The sequence below is a fragment of the Brassica napus genome, chromosome A2 (genome assembly GCF_020379485.1).
Source record: "Brassica napus cultivar Da-Ae chromosome A2, Da-Ae, whole genome shotgun sequence".
NCBI lineage: Eukaryota > Viridiplantae > Streptophyta > Magnoliopsida > Brassicales > Brassicaceae > Brassica > Brassica napus.
In genome coordinates, this window is record NC_063435.1 from 19,721,383 (window position 1) to 19,738,902 (window position 17,520).

Sequence of the window (17,520 nt, forward strand, 5' to 3'; positions counted from 1 at the left end):
ATAGAACAACCAATAAAACATAACATATAGAGTTGGTCTTGTTTAAATTAGGTATCTAGATGGTATCGTAGAGGAATTAGTGGAGAAGGCGCACAATGTTGCACTTGCACCGAATGTGAATCTCAATGGAAACCTCATTTGTTAAGTTATCATTGCCAATTCTACCACGCTTACAATTTCGTTTCATCACTATCGTACTTACTTTTTTGTATTTTACTTCCATTCACTTTTCTCGTCTTTAAATACGCGTAATGTACCGGTATGCTTATAACGACCATGTACTAACAAAAAACTTATTTCTTTTTTGTTTCTATCCCATCCGCAATATGAATCTCGAACGTTATTGGCTCCCAACATATCATCATTCTACGATGAAAGACAAAAATAGTTTTTAGTACATCACCCGTCTGGATCCAGAACATTGAGCAAGATTTTTAGCCAAAGAAAAACATTTAGCAAGATTACGGGAAAGATTTCAAATGCCCGCAAAACCTTGTACGAAAAGTCTTGACAAAATTATCTCCTATGCCTCTAAACAGAAAATAAGAAATAACTTTTCTTTTGCTAAAAGGTTCCACTACTCTGAGTGTAATGATTTTAACGATTTATCATATTTACGGAAAATGGACGAAGCTGGGATGGAACAAAACCAAAAAATTGGGACCAAAGTCTGATGCCCTATATATTAATAGAGAAACATTTAAAAAGTTATAACATGTAGTTTGTATTAATTAAAAAAGTGTCTTACTGAGTTGTAACGTAATTAGAATGTTAATTTTGCTTATGTGGCGGCTTGAGAATCAATTGAAAATTTTGTTAGTTCAAAATTAAATTGATAGGAAATGTTATATTATATAGTATGTCTATTATGGACTATTCATTTATCAAATTGAAATTATTATACATTTTTTCTTTAAATAAAACTTACGGAATTACCTTATGTGATTAAGATATATATGGCAACTAATAATTTTCAATAATAAAGATTTGCTAACAATATGTACTAGGTAATAACCCGCGCAAGATGTGATTATTAATTTCAATATTTTTAATAAAAAGATATTAAATCTGTTTAATCTAGATATTGGTTTTGTTTTAAGTTTTTTTTTTTGGTTTTTAATCGTCTAAAATATAACTATTATTTTAAATGAATATTCATTTAGCTTATTCTGTTAAAATGTTTGATTTTTTTGTTTTTTTTGGTAAAAATCAAAAATTAATATTATTTTTTTATTTTCATATTATGAGTTTTATATAGTCGTCATGTCGAACAAATAGTTTCATATTATAGTTTTTAAAAAAATAATAGTTTAAGAAAAATAAAATAAAATTATTAAGACAAATTATTTCACTACAATTTGGTCGACAGTTAAAGAAGCATTAAGAAAAAATATTTCAATTTTCAAATAAATTAGATGCTTCAATTGTGGTTAATACTTAGTTACAAGGTGCTCACATCAAGGTGTACATGTATGTGTATGTAAAAAGTATATAAAAATAGTTGAAAAATATATAAAGATATTGGTAATTAATATTAAATGACATTTTTGTTCAAAATAATACATGAAAGATAAAATTAAAATTAATTTAAAATAAAAAAGGCTTTGACATTAGTCATTTTTTCATATAAAGAAAATAAAATTGTATCCGTAAATAGAGGTGGGCACAGATCGGATATCTGAGTATTTGGAAGTATTTGGAAGCATTCGATCTTTAGCCCCCTAGATATTCGGTGACTCGGATATCTGAAATGTTTTAGAATTTAAAAGAATATCCGATTTGATCCGTAAATAAAATAAAATTTTAAAAATAATTGAAAATTTTAATAAAACATTTTATTACAAAAATAAAACATTATTTAAATTTTTAAATTTTTTATACCTAATATAATAAATTTAATTCCTAAAAATATTGTAAAACTGATATAAAGTATAATATATATAACGTATATATATAATTATTTACATATATATATACATATATATGCATATAACAGATCGAATTAGATATTTGTTCCTAAAAATATTGGTATTTGTGATTTGTTTCTTTTTTTGATATTGTATTTTAGTATTTGATTTGTTTCTTAGAGTTACGGATATCCAGTTTTTTTTGTTCAAATCAAAACGGATAACGAATCAAATCAAAATTTATGAATATTTTGCTAAACTTTATCTGTAAACTATAAAAATAATATATATATATAGAGTTTGGCTTTTAATTCGTTATCTATTTTTATTCGAACCGAAAAATCCAGAGTTTGATTGGAACCATGTATGTGAGTTTTATATTCAAAAAAACGCAAAGTACATAATGTAAACACATTTATGAATATAGTTTTAACGCGTTAGCATACTTATTATCAAATTATTGTGAGGCTGTCACGTGTCTATTATAGTGTCTACGAAAAATTTAGATTTTTTTGTACATGTTGTATTTTGAATTTTTCAAAACGAGTATAAATTAATAAAACTGTTAAAAGTCTCACATACACTTTTATGATTAAGGTTTAAATTTTTTTCTATAAAAAGATACAATGATTATAAAATCATATGAATAAATAATTTTATTTTAGTAGGTGTTTATGTTTATATATATATATATATAATTAAACTATACATCATATGAAAATACATACTTATATTTTGATATATGCGTTGAAAGTATATTGAAAAGTTAATATTTTAATTTTAAAATTTTCATTGTTTTTAAATGATTATAAATTATTGAATCCAATAAAAATTCCACATTAAAACAAAATCTTTGGTGTAAAATTTTGTTACAAAAATATGCAAATAATCATAAAATCATATGAGTAGAAATCTCATTTAATAAATATCCATATTAAATTTATACTATATATATTAATTGTTTTGATTTATTTATCCTAAAATGATTGCGAGTAAACAAGAGCAGTCGTTTGATTTATATGCGCACACCAATTTATTACATAATAGTAACATATTTCTTAGCTATTTAATATATAATTATTATTTTATTATTTCATAATATGCAAAAAATATAAAGTAAGTAATAAATATAAAATATTTATTCTGCTCGAGACGCGGATCTTAACCTAAATATGTATCTCTTTAATAATTTTAAATCTTAAACATTTTCTAGAAATCTCTGGCCAAAACAGAATAATGAAATGAGAATAAGCTAAAAAATTAATATTTATATCGAGCAATAACCAAAATGAAAAAAAAATGAATAAAAATGACACGAAAATGAGAAAAATATTGAAGATAGATAGGATTGACACATGAACGTAAACTTCTCATAAACATAATTAAACTTTTAATTCCTAAATCATGATATAAAACCGAGCTGTCATAGTTTTATTGTAACCAAATAGTAGGCATGAGATTCTTTGGCCTAAACGTTAGGTTCTTATGCGATAAGTTATTTTTTGACCTAAAATATTTTTAAAAATTAGATCAGCTCATCAGTAAACAAATTATGTAATTAACAAAAGAGTTTTTTTAAACAAAATCAGCATGCGCAAGGCGCATGTCTTATCCTAGTATGCTCTTATTACCAAAACAACATCTCATTTAATCTTTTCAATTTTTTTTATTTTTAATTAATATTTATTTAAACACAAAATAGAGTAAATGACCATAAAACCAAAGTAAAACTAAAATAATTACAATTCACCCATATGGATTATCCAATCCAACTGGATATTCATCGGGTCAACCCATTTAGTCACACTCCAAAATCTCCAAAATTGACTTAGTAATTTAGGTTTTACTTACTTCTCATTTCTTTTTCTTCACTAAACAAATCCATCTTTTTAATCCTATCGATTTTTTTTTCATACTTTAACAACAGAGAAAGTATAATTTTCCAACAGAAATTGTGTTCGAATCTTTCTTTAGAAAAAACTACAAAATTAGGAACCACGAATTACACACCGAAAAATCGAAATAACGAACCTAGAATGGTATAACTCAATAAAACTTAGTACAACTTCAACAAAGATGTTGTGTATGAATAAAAGGAAGTACTAAAAGGTACAAATCAACCCTTAACCACTGTGAATACAAGAGGAAAATAGAAGTCCATAAAAGAACTCATCTTCATCACCATCAAACGAAACTAGCTCTAGTCGATCGAATGAATCCGTAATCATTCATCAACTGAGTAGAAATCGTACAAAGAATCCGCCGGTCCCTTTTGATGGAGTTGATCCGAAGTGATCCAAAAAAAAAAAGAGAAACTAGCTCTAGGGATAGTTTGAAGATGGCTTCTTTCTACTTCTTCTCCATTGTCATCATACGAGTTGTTAATGACTAGAAATGTGACAAAAGCTGTGGATTTAAACTTTGCCGAAGAGTGACAAATATAAAAGAAAATAGAAGCAAATGAACTCATCTTCATCACCATCAAATCAACTCTAGTGGATTGAATCCGTAGTAATCGTGAAATGAGGAGAGACTGGTTCTTGGGATCGTCTAGAGATGGTTTCTCTCTACTTCTTATCCAGCGTCATCCTATGAGTTGTCAATGTGAAAAAGATGTGGAGTACTTTGCCGAAGTTTGACAAAGTTTTACCTTTGCATTTGTCAAACTTAGCAAAACTTAGAAATCAAGAATAAAAGCATATATAATATGGACTCAGATAATGTCCGTAAGCAAACTTAATAAAATTTGGTAACCGGAAACTTCATCCAATGTTTTAGGATTAAGAAAACTAAAAATAAAAGATAAAAATTTAAAAGTTTTGATTTAGAAGGCATGTGAAGGGACACTCAAAGCTTACACATAAATGACTTTCCAATCTTATCCCAGTCAATATATGGGACTTTGACAGTTGCTAAATTCTCATTTCCAAGGAGGAGCTTGGCTTGAAGTCTCTCCTTCTCTGCCTCCTTCTCCATCTCCTCAAGTAACTTTAGTTGATCAGAAATATAGTATACTTCAGTTTGTGCTGAATGCCTTTTCTCCTTCTCCTGCATATGATCATTCACCATGTGGAGGATCGCTTTGTAGTTTTCCTTTGTTTCTGCCTTCGCTTTCTTGTAACCTTCTTCAGGCGTTCGCCCGTAGTCATCCTCTATAGGATGCTTCGTCTTGAAGTCAATAGATCCCGACATTTTAACCTGTCAGTGTAAATAAAATCAAAACATACTTTGGCCTATAAGATGATGAGAAGTAGATGATGTTTCTTCCTTGAATTCGGGTATTGATCAAGAAATGAGTGAGGAGAGGAGGGGGTTTCCTCTTCTTCTTTTTCGGATATTTTTTTCTCAAATGAAGGTTAGGGTATTTATAATAGTGGAATCAAAGTCCCAATGTATGTGAATCTTCGGTGATAATGCAATCAAAGTCCAATGTATGCGACTTTTCAGTATACTCTCCATGTATGCGACTTTTTGGTTGTGTTTTACAACAGGGTACGATTTTTACAAAGTTTTACTATTAAACTTCGTAAAACTTAGAAGTACTTTGTTTAACAAATCAAATAGATAAGATCCGAAAACAAGTTAACCATAGATTGTGTTTGTTTAACAACTTTTTGGTTGTGTTTTGCATATTGTTAAACTTATCATCGCCATTTATAAGCGACATTGATTGCAAGCCCCTCGACAACTTAAGCGAATCTTGTAGACTGTAGTGAACTTTTTAAACAAAGAAACATAAACCTAACACTACAAGAGATAACATTCTAGGAAGGTTTGTAGAGACTAATGAAGCACATAAAGAATACATTATACACATGGTAACACGTTTCATTCATCATTTATAAACAGTTTTCATCAAATGTCATCATCATTTTTGTGAGAATCAACATCTTATCTTGTGGCGATATCATCCTTCTCGACGGTGAAATCCCAGATATCACCATACTTGTCATTAAAGTCCCAAATGCTCATAGTGTTGTAGTCATTAATGAGCTTGTCACGAGCTCCTCTCTCCATTTTGTAAATCTGAGGTTCGAAGTTGTGGGGCATGTCTGGTTTATCCATCTCTATTATACAGAACACTATGGTAAACAAACCCGCACCTATGAACAAGTACTCACCCTGCAACACACAAACACTTGTGATTCCTCTTCTTCTCAAACAGAAACTGTAATAGATACTTGATAATGAGAAGCTCTCAGATCTTAACTAACAAACCAAGCGCTCGACCAAAATCTAGAAAACCCACATTTTCAACAGTCTGTTTGAGACGTCTTTATCTTTAACGAACTTTTAAAATCTATAGTCTAGTTTCAGAGACCCGAGGCCAGTACAAGTTGACCCACTGTGTCTTAGCTTATATGGGTTTTGTCGAAGCAGCTAAGACATGATGCTAAGTAATGAAAATTTTTTGGAAGAAAGCAAAAGGTGTTGAAGTTACCGGAGCATCAAAATACATCCCAGCAGCAATGGCAGGAAGAAACAACCAAGAGATTAAACCTTGAAACCCAGATGGAGGATCCACAGCAGCAATATCATCAGCAATTGCTCCCCAAAACGTTCCTAAAGAAGAACAAAAACATTCAAGAAACCGAAACAAGAAGAAGGAATAATTGAAGGGTCGAACTAAAAAAGCAACCCTTCTCAACTTCTCCTTCGTAGAAAGTATGAGCTCCATCGTAATACCCATACTTGAAATCCTCCTGCAACCAAAACAGAAACCACCCTTTAGAACACAAACACTTTCACCAATCGCCCACGAACTCTTGATTCAAATCTTTACCATTTCAATACTGTTAAGCTCGAACTGACCAATGGGATCTTCGTTGATATCTGGTTCGATCTGCGACAACCCAGCAGCGGAGACCAGCTTGGCTAACTTTAATCTCCGGCAAGAGGGGGAACTGACACATTTCACGACGTTGGGAGAGAAACCGGTGGTCTGATCAGAAACACCAACTCTGAGTTTCGAATTGATGATCTTTGGGATCGATTTGGGAGAGAGAATCATGACAGTTGAATTAATGGTTGCCATTGTTTTTTTTTTTTGCTTTATCTTCTTCTCTTTGTTTTTCTTTGCTGTGTGTGTGTCTCAGAGTTTTTAAGAAAAATCCCCGCTATTTTTTGTGTGTGCGTGTTTGTAAGCAAAAGATATTAATGGTTACTGTCTGTTATATTATCAAAGGCGACCAACAAATCCAGAAACGCCACGTTGGAAATAGCCATTTCGCATGAAGGCTGCTGGCTACTATGTAACGGACCAGCTTTATGGTAACTGAAGTTAACACTATTGGGTCTAATCCTGGGTCGTTGGTCCAAATTCGATAGACATCAATCGCATATTCAGAGATTTTTTTTTTTTTCTGGCAAATCAAAATATATTTATAAAAAAGTTTACAACCAAATAGAGATCAAATGGAAACAAATCATTCCACACATATAAAATTGATATATAAACAATGTTTTGAAATATAAACATGATTTCCCGCAAGCAAATCTTATTGGTTAATAGATGAAATCTCTAATGTTTTTCTTTTTCTATTCAATTTTGATCGGATATAAATAATTTATTGGAAAAATTGTTTTTTAGACCAGAAAATGGTAACTATGTCTCATTAGGCTAATTTCTATTTTGTAACATTTTTGCCTTTAATACCGTTTAGTATCTTTGAAAATAAATTAAATAAATAATTTTACAACAAAAAAATTAGAAAATAGTAACTACTGATGAAATACCTATATGAATTTAGTGTTATTTATTTCCAGTTCTAAAAATGTTTAGATCATAATTTTAAATTCTGTTTTACATAAAGTAGAAGTGACATTCTACGAAGTAGAAAATGAAATCAACTTTTTCATTGAATTTAGAATACGTGACCTACGTGAATAATAGTATTCTAAAAATATTTAGAATACACATTCTGCATTTAACCTATCGCTTTAAAATCTGTAGAAATTGAAATCTACATATCACTATAAATCTAAAACTTGCAGAAATCAAAATCTACACATTACTATAAATCTAAAAACCTGTAGAAACCGAGTTGTACATCTATACTATGAATCTAAAACCTGTAAAAATAAAAATCTACACATTACTATAAATATAAAAACTTGTAGAAACTGAATTCTACAGATTTACTGTATTCTGCGGATAAGAATAATGAGTTCCGAAAAATATGAGAAAAAAATATTTGGAAATATTCAGTTTACATATATGAAAAAAAATCAATTTTCCAGAAGAAAAAAAATAAATCTTGGCAAGCCTTCTTTTCACGCCATCTCTTATATTCTATTGATTGTTCACAAAATTTTCACAAAAAAATTCACATTGTTTTGGGAATTGGTTGTAGCTTCAGACTGGAGTTTTAATGTTGATGAAAAGAAAGGGGGAAGGTTACATAAAATCGTTATAGAGAATTTTGGTTTTGAAGAAACGAATGCTGATTTGAAGTTGAGTTATCTCCCTATTGGGTTGATCAGTTCATCAGAATGTCCACCGGTGATCATTGGAAACTCACAGCAAGTTCAAAATTTTCTAGGGTTTTGTGAGAAGCATCAGTCAACTCGATTGTGTGTGTTAGCTCTAAAGCAAAGCAAGGGAATCCAAATAAGGTCGACATTGATCTTAAGATGCCAACTGATGCAGTACTGGTGAAGAGGACGAGCGAAATCCTTGTGACATTGGGGGCACTTCAAGTAATTTTAAGGTAAGCATAATGAGAAGAAGCAAATGGAAGATGAAGCAAGGCGAGGTTGATGGAGATGATTATAATGCTGCCAAGCATAACGAGAAGAAGAAAGGAAAGATGAAGCAAGACGAGGTTGATGGAGATGATTATGATACTAATAACATCAACTCTGAAAAAGAAAACAAAGAAAAATTGGCAAAGAGTCCGTTGGTCGAATTGGTTAAGATATGAGATCTTTTCGTCAACAAAACAGTTTTGAAAGCAAGGTTTGAGTTATGTGCAATGAAGCATAACTTTCACTACACAGTTACCGAATCCAATAAATCAGTTTGGTGTATTAGATGCGCTGATAAGGTGTTCTTTTGGGGGTGCTCGAGCAGAGTGTTTGAATGGCTCCACATATATTATTACTAAGAAGTATGTCGGTGAACATTCATGCGCACCTTCAAGCAAAACCAGTGCCGGTAAGACAGCTTCAGCAAAAATGATATGCGGTCTGATCATGCATAAATATGAAGGTATCAAAGAAGGGCCTAAGGCAAAATATATTGTATAGATTATGCGTAATGATTATGGATGTGAGATCTCTGATTCTTTAGCAAGGGATTCCCGTGAGTATGCAATCAATGCTGTTAGAGGTATTCCAGAGGAAAGTTATGGGATAATACCAAAATACTTGCACATGCTGCACGAGGCCAATCCGGATACACATTCCTCTTATTAGACTGAAGTCAGTGGTAGATTTCGGTATATTTTTATAGCATTTGGTCAATCGATTAGAAGCTTTAGCAAACTCATGAGGTTTGTCATTGTTGTCGATGAAACATTCTTGAAGACTAAATTCAAAGGGGTGCTACTGGTTGCAACTGCTTTATATGGAAATTCAAATTTATATCCTATTTCATTCGTGATAGTAGACTCTGAGAATGATAAGTCTTGAGAATGGTTTATGAGAAAACTAAAAGTTGTTGTTGATGATAATGGCTTGGCTTTTATTTCGGATAGACAAGGGTCTATAGCGAAGGCACTGGAGAACGTGTATCCACTAGCAGGATATGGTATTTGTATTCATCATTTGCTGAATACTGTGGTATCACAATTCAAGGGGAAGTGATTATCTGGGTTGATTTCTAAGGCTTTGAAGGCTTATAGAGTGGCTGATTTCAAGAAGACGGTTGCTCATGTTTGCAATATCAGTCCAGAAATTGGAAATTATCTTATTGACGCGGATGTCAAAAAGTGGGCTAGATCAATTTCTTGGATACAAGTATGACATTAGGACAAAAAATCCTGCTGAGTCGATAAATTATGCGTTGTGTTCGCTGAGAGAGTTTTCCGTAATTTCTTTGTTGGACAGTATTATAGAAATGCAGACAAGCTTGTTTTTTAAGCGTAAGAAGTTGATTTTGAAGTATACCCATCCTTTGACCGTAGATGTGGAGGAAAAGATAGATAGGAGAATCGAAAAGGGGAAAACTTTTGTAGTTTATCCTGTAAACAATTGCCAGCTGCTTGTTAAAGACGATACAATTGAATGCTTTGTTGGTTTGGATAAATGGACTTGTTCTTGTGGGAAGTATGACCTCTTGAAGATCCCTTGTTGACACGCAGTAAAAGTTGGTTTCTTTGTTGGCAGAGAACCACATAGATTGACTGATTTTCTGTATACCATGGGAGCTTGGAGAGAAGCTTATCAAGAAAGCATAAATCCCATTGCTGTTCCTGAAGATGGTTGATCCGTCCTACAAATTGTGGAAATTCTTAAGTGCTACCGCGTGAGACAAGAAGATCTTTTGGAAAAATAAAATAAAATGCAGATATGAAACTGTTGAAGACAAAACTTGATCATCATAAGAATCACAAGGGGGTCAGCGTCGCGATTGCAGTAGATGTGGTGTTGGTGGTCACAACAGAGCAACTTGCAAGATGCCAATATAGTCGATTTGTTTGCTATGGTTTTCACAACTTTATTTCAGTTTTTAAGTCTACAGTTGCCTGATTTCTAGTAATTTTGTTTCATTTTGGCGCAACTTTGTTTCATTTTCTTTGTTTGAGTTTTTCAGATTACAAGAATGATTTCTAGTTACTTTGTTTCATGTTTTACGCAACTTTGCTTAAGTTTCAGGATGATAGTGACATAGTACATCCCCTACAATTGTCTATACATCATCCTTGAACCAGAAAAACGATTTCCTTCATAATCTTATTCAAGTAGTAAAGAATACTTGGTTACATGATCATTGAAAGTAAGAATACGACATATACAGGAAAAAAAATCAAGTATTAAGGAAAACTTGGTTACATAATCATTAAAAGTTAGAATACAAACTGAGTCAATAAGAACATGGAAATAACTCGGAATGAGAATAAGACATACGCAGAAAATAAAAAAAACGTAGAATGTAATGAAAAGATATAATTCAAACTGATCAGTGGTGGTCTTCATCTGATGGTTCATCTACTGTGTCATCAGTTGACTGGAAGAGAACTTCAATTCGCCCGGCCAGCAGTGTAGTATCAGTGTCCATGCGTCCAGCAACATCAGGAATGTCTCCAGTCATATCAGCAGGCTATGAAGTCTATGGAGCACGGCAGCAGTAAGGAGGAGGTGGACATCTAGTCTTTGCAAGTGCACTCCACACAATCTGCATTATCGTCGTAAGCTTGACCAGTGTATCCGCAGTCCAGGTGAACTGATGCTACTGTGTACCATCTAACAGTGGTGCTCGAGAATCATACTGACCAGTATATGCTGGTAACAAATACTCCATAGAAGAGTCTGGAGTATGATCCACTGAGATACCATAAATGGTGTCCTCCTCACGTTGCCTCTGAGCAGGACCCGAAGAAGAAGAACCACAACGACATTTTGGAGCTGGTGTAGGAGGGCGTGTAAAGAACCTTAGCAGGAGGCATGAACTGCATATTCTCCACAAAGGTCAGAGACGTAATGGTGGACTGTGGAAGTTGGCAATGAAGGATGGTCCTGTTAGAAATGGTAAAACGATAAATTTTACTAGGATAGAGAGTCCTGGTGTTCTGGAGGAACTGGACATCAAATCTGTCATTAATCGTATCCACACACGGAGTCTCCGAAGGATCTATATCATGGTGTTTGAAGATCCGATTAAGTAGACTGCCAATAGACTTCTTCAAATGCTTCCTGTTAAGAGGACGAATACAACATCTGAGCAAACAATGTTCCCATATTTACCGAAAGCTCTGCTGGAGGTTCATCTATAACGCCATACAATATGCAAACAATGCTCCCATGTTTTCTTTTATTTTAATCACTTTAATTATTTATTATATTTTAATATTTAACGATTGTTTTGTTAATTGTAATTTCAAATTTATAATTGAAATTAAGAAAATTATGGTTATTTTGAAAATATTAGTCTAATGAAACATAAAGTATATAAGATTAGTTTAATGAGACATAGTTACCATTTTCTTGGTGTAAAAAAAAAATATTTTCAAAAAATTAAGTGTCACTACTGAAACAAAATAAGGCATAAGTAAAATGTGTGTCGCACCATAAGAATGCTGAAGTCATAACTTTTAGAAATTAAGTTGGACTCAATCTTATTCTACCGTATGATGTTACCAAATTTTGACGTTTATACAAACTATATACACCCCAACATGTCGCCTAACAAATTAATGCAATAACTAAATAATTCAGCTAAGTATATATATATATATATATATATTTAAATTAAAATAAATAAATAAAGATATTCATACAGATTTTGTAAAGATTTCAATCTTATAAATTTTATCATACATTAAAAAAATAATATAAATATACATATTTATAAAATATTTAAACTTTATGAATTTTAAATAATTAAACATTTTTAAGTATTAGAAAATAATTATATACATTAATAATCTAATTTAACTTATATACACAATATAAATTTATATCATTATTATATTTAAATTAAATAACAAATATGTTTAAATAATTTAATCTATTTTTCAATTAGTAAATTATAAAATTATATTAAAGTACATATTCACACAAATAAAAAACAATTCCTATATTTCACAATATTCTTTCATTTATAAAAATATTAGAAAGTAAATTAAATCAAAGATAATTAATTATAGTTTAAAAATATATTTTTAATAAAATATTTAAAATATATTCTGTTAAACGTATTTCTAGGTCAATCTCTCTTATATTAATATGAACTTTTTTTTTTGAACAAAATATTAATATGAACTAACTACTGTTTTACTACAGTGAAATTGTGAGAATATATACGCTACTATGGGATCGTCTTGCACTTATTTAACTGTCCTCTTATCAAAACTTATATAGTGATTTTGCTGTGCAATCAGAAACTATCTCCAATATATATCATACTCGAATGAGATCTTTTCTATGGTAAAACATATAAATTGTGAATGTGTTGGAGACTATCTCATATACACAGCCTGCATATACATGTCTCTAATACATGTAACGTCTTCTCGCAGTCATTGCAATATAGAGACCTTATATTTTAATCTTATAAAATATATAATTGAACTAATGTCTTTTAAAATTTTCATAAATAGTTTTTCATATAAGATTCTATGATATAACAAGAAATGTTGTGACTTTATTTGATAAAAAGAAAATACTAAATGTTAATTGATATTATTTAATTATACGGTTAATTAAATCTCCTATATATTAAAAGAGAAGCATTACAACATATTTTTGTAGCCACATGTCATTACCATAATTATTCTTAGAATCCTTAGAAAAATATGTTGGTCCATATAAATATATAATAAGCTTTTTATTAAACTAACCATAAATTAATCATAAATTTTCTACATTGTTTCCTTAAATAAAAATCACAAAATTACCTAATGTGCCTAAAGTATATATGACAATTAATGATTTTGAATAATAAAGATTTGATAAAAATTACTCTATTCTCTATCATTTTTAAAAAAAATTTAACTTATTAAAATAAATTAAACAACCACATTAACAATATAATAAAAATTTAAATTTTTTCGTATATGCTATATTTTGGATTTTTAAAAACGAATCTAAATGACTAAAGTTGTTAAAAATCTCACATTGAAATTTTTATGATCCATAATTTAAAATTTATGTTATAACAAGATACAAATGATTATGAAATTACATAAGTAGGAAGTCTCATTTAATAAATATTATATATATATTAATATATTTTAAAATAAATTATATACCATATAAAATACATAAGTATTTTAATTTCGAATTTGCTTTAAATGTTTTTGATAAACATTTTAAGCAATTACTGACAACTTAATATTTAGATTTTAAACTTTTCATTGAATGTTTTTAAAATTATAAATTACTAAAACTATTAAACATCCCATAATTTTTTTATTGTTATCATTGATTAAAAAAATTTTGTTATAAAGAAATACAAACGATCAAAAATAATATGAGTATAAAATATTTTTTAACCGATGTTAATATTAAAAATGTACTATATATCTATGTTAATATCATGTAAACTTAATTTTATAACATATATAAAATAAAAAAAGTGTTTGTCTCGATTAATAAAATTTATTTAAGTATTTGTACCAATTTAATTATATAGGTAATAGTTACTAAATTTTTAATTAATCAATATATATTTATTATTTCATAATATGTAAAAAATATATAATATTTAAAAATAATTTATATTTAATATTTATTTTGCGCAAGGCGCGGGTCTTAACCTAATTATAATAAGTATAGGAAAAGAAATATGTATGGAACTACATTAGCAGTGTTCAACTATGAAATGATGTTTTTTATTTATTGAAATATCAGTTATTTTCGCTATGAAATCATGTTCGAAATAAAATCTAATGCATCTCATCAGTTATTTTCAATACATTCCCCTTAGCTTTTGTTGAGCATTAAATGTTAATACGAATATGGCAATCAATATTAAATTTTGACCGGTTTACATATGCGAATTGACTCGCTTAATTTCAATAAGTCTTCTTTGGATGAAAACAAGTACAATGAATCAAAGATTAGATTGCTATAATTTGGGTATGAAGACCAGATTTTTTACTCAAAATGAAAAAAAATCAAAATTACTAAGTCAAATATTCCAGGAACCATGTTGATACAAATGAATATGTTGCCATAAAAGATGAACCTACAAAAAAACAACATTTATATAAATGTTGACGAAAACAAGTATTTAAGTACAAACCCCTGGACTCTAATCAGTAACAAAATCAATCACTCTCCTTTTTAAACACTCTTGACATCAGTGATGAATATTGTGAAGTTCTTGATCATCGCCATCGTTGTGACCATCTCGGTGGCTTTATGTCCAACATTTGTCCAATCTCGAAAGACAAAATGTGACTGGTTGGGTGGGAATTGCATCAAAGGTGGAGAAGAAGAGACCATGAAGATGAGTTCTGGTCTGGATGTGAGCCGTAGGGTCTTGCAAGCGACACGATATATAAACTACGATGCATTGAAGCACAACGTACCAGCTAAACAACATGGTCAACAAGACCGACCGGATAATCCATACCGGCGAGGTTGTACTCTCGCTACAGAATGTTACCGGCTTACGCATTAAACAACATAAATACAAATTTTTATCTTTTTTGCAACACAAAAAAAAACTGTTTCTCTTTCCCCCTTAATATATACTTTTCTGTTAATGTATTTTGTATTATTACCTTTGATTGGTATCTTCAGTAATATTAAATTTTTCTACTATCTTCAGTAAGATCTCATTCACATGGGTCAAAGAAAAATTGCACATATAACTAACTGAATTGTATAATTTACAGCAATGATAAAACTAGAACTGAGGGAAAAATACAAAATTTTGGAATCTTAATTTTACAATGATTACGAGAACTTCTCGACATATTTGAGGAAGAATTGTTAAAAGGATTATTTTTTACTATATTCATTTTTAATAAAAACTATAGAAGGATAATTTATATTGTACGACGACGAAAACAAGTAGGACTCTTCTTGGCTTGCTTCCACTCGCTACGTAGCGACATGTCAAACCTTCACTCACTACGTAGTGACCTGTAAGGCCTCAGAAATGTCCTCCTTTGGGTTTTCTTTTGAATCATCATCGAAACGCTTTTCGTTTCGTCTCAATCGTAATTTCCGTTGAGATTTTACGACAAAAACAAGTAGTACTCTTCTTGGCTTGCTTCCACTCGCTACGTAGCGACCTGGCAGACCGCCAGATCGGTACATTGCAACCTGTCAGTCCTCAAAAATCTCCTCCTTTGTGTTCTCTTTTGAATCCCGATCGAAACGCTTTTCGTTTCGTCTCAATCGGAGTTTCCGTCGAGATTTTACGACAAAAACAAGTAAGACTCGTCTAAACTCCTTCGCTTTCTCCTACTCGCCCTTACCTCCAACTTTGTGTTCTCTTTCAAATCTTGATCGAAACATCTCTTGTTTCGGTCGGATTTACCATTGAAACTTTACGACAAAAAAAAAAACCCGCAAAGACTTGTTTTCTCGCATGGATTCAGATTAATCGTATAAAACAGCAACGATTAACTTAACACCTTAGCCGCCTCAACTATACGATTACGTTGAACCTTTTTACAAAAATTGACGTTGTATCTAAGGAGAAGATAACAGTCAAGTTCGGAAGATAAATGTCAAGTTTCAAAGGATAAACACCAATATCGGAAATGGCGAACATACACCAGAAGAGAAAAGGGAAATGAGCAAGCAAAACTAAGAAGAGACAAAACTGCATCTTCGAGAGAACTAAGGTATTTTCGACTTGAAATTTTTGAAATCAGACTTGGAATTTTCGTAGGAAATTACTTTGAGGTTGCCATAGAACCTTAGGGAACGTAAAACCTAGGCGGAAAATCTAGCGACCTAAGTCTTAAGCGATTTTTCTTGTCTCGATATATTGTTCCATAATTGTTCATCTAGATCTTGTAAACCGATCTAAACTCTCCGAAAATCGAGAAACGATCGCCACGCATATCAAGCTCGCTTCCTAAAGAGAAAAAAAACTAGAGACATGAACGTCGTCTTAAAACCGATTCGTTTATGGCAATTTTCTCGGAACCGACATATTCCAAGTCGTCAACGTTGAAACAACCAAATCACAGTCCAAGCGTCGTCTATAAATCGTCCCGAATTATCGATCATTCCAAACTTCAAAAGAAGGAACGTACACAACCCTTCAAAGTATCGGTTCAACCGTTTTCTTTTGTACAAAAAAAAAGGGAGGGAGTAGGTACGTATATTATACTCGTATACTCCCAAACTTGAAAAACTTCTGCAAATCGTCAAGAATAGGCAAACGACAATCTAATATTCGTCTAAACGCTAGCAACGTATCCAGACGATCATGAACATAAATCTCAAAGACTATACATCATTTCTTGTCGCAATCATGCGTACAGAAAACCTGTACCAATATCAAACTGAAACTCGACGATTAGCCAAAGTATTGAAGCCCTTTCCGGCTTTAGAAAGCCAGTTTTGTTTAAAAAATTTCTACGAGAAAACGAGAAAATCACGAAAGCAATTCTTTCCGTTTTCGTTGAACCAAGTAAGTCACGGAAAAGCATAAAAAACATTTACGACGAAGAAAACTCGAGAATAGATGTAGCATCGTACACATTAAAAGGACCACTTTCCTCCCGATGGTTAGCTAGAGCCACCTCTGGTTAACCAATTCGTTCAAGAAACGAATATGTCATGAGAATCCTCTCAAAAAACCTATGAAAAACATTATGCGACTAGATCGTATTGAAATAAACTTCGGTAACACTCCATGAGTAACACCAAGAAACTTTCACCTAAGATCAAAATCACAGCAGAAACGTTCCTCGTAAAACCCGCAGAAACAACGCTACTTTTACATATTTATACATATCACGGATTTACAACCTTCGTAAAA

General features: G+C 31.1%; 2 protein-coding genes across 2 annotated transcripts; one reads left to right on the top strand and one right to left on the bottom strand.

Annotated features, from left to right (window-relative positions):
- Positions 1-5,596: 5,596 nt before the first annotated feature.
- Positions 5,597-7,055, bottom strand: LOC106411063 (photosynthetic NDH subunit of subcomplex B 5, chloroplastic). Its single transcript, XM_013851742.3, has 4 exons — positions 6,691-7,055; positions 6,547-6,610; positions 6,349-6,470; positions 5,597-6,029 (listed from the first exon to the last, which is right to left on the bottom strand). The coding sequence occupies exons 1-4, from the start codon at positions 6,940-6,942 to the stop codon at positions 5,799-5,801; spliced, it is 669 nt and encodes a 222-aa protein (XP_013707196.1). The 5' UTR covers positions 6,943-7,055; the 3' UTR covers positions 5,597-5,798.
- A 7,155-nt stretch (positions 7,056-14,210) lies between these two features.
- LOC106410183 (protein RALF-like 18) lies at positions 14,211-16,218 on the top strand. The gene has a single exon (XM_048759503.1). It carries the CDS (start codon positions 14,878-14,880, stop codon positions 15,193-15,195), a length of 318 nt encoding a protein of 105 aa, XP_048615460.1. The 5' UTR covers positions 14,211-14,877; the 3' UTR covers positions 15,196-16,218.
- Positions 16,219-17,520: the final 1,302 nt, after the last annotated feature.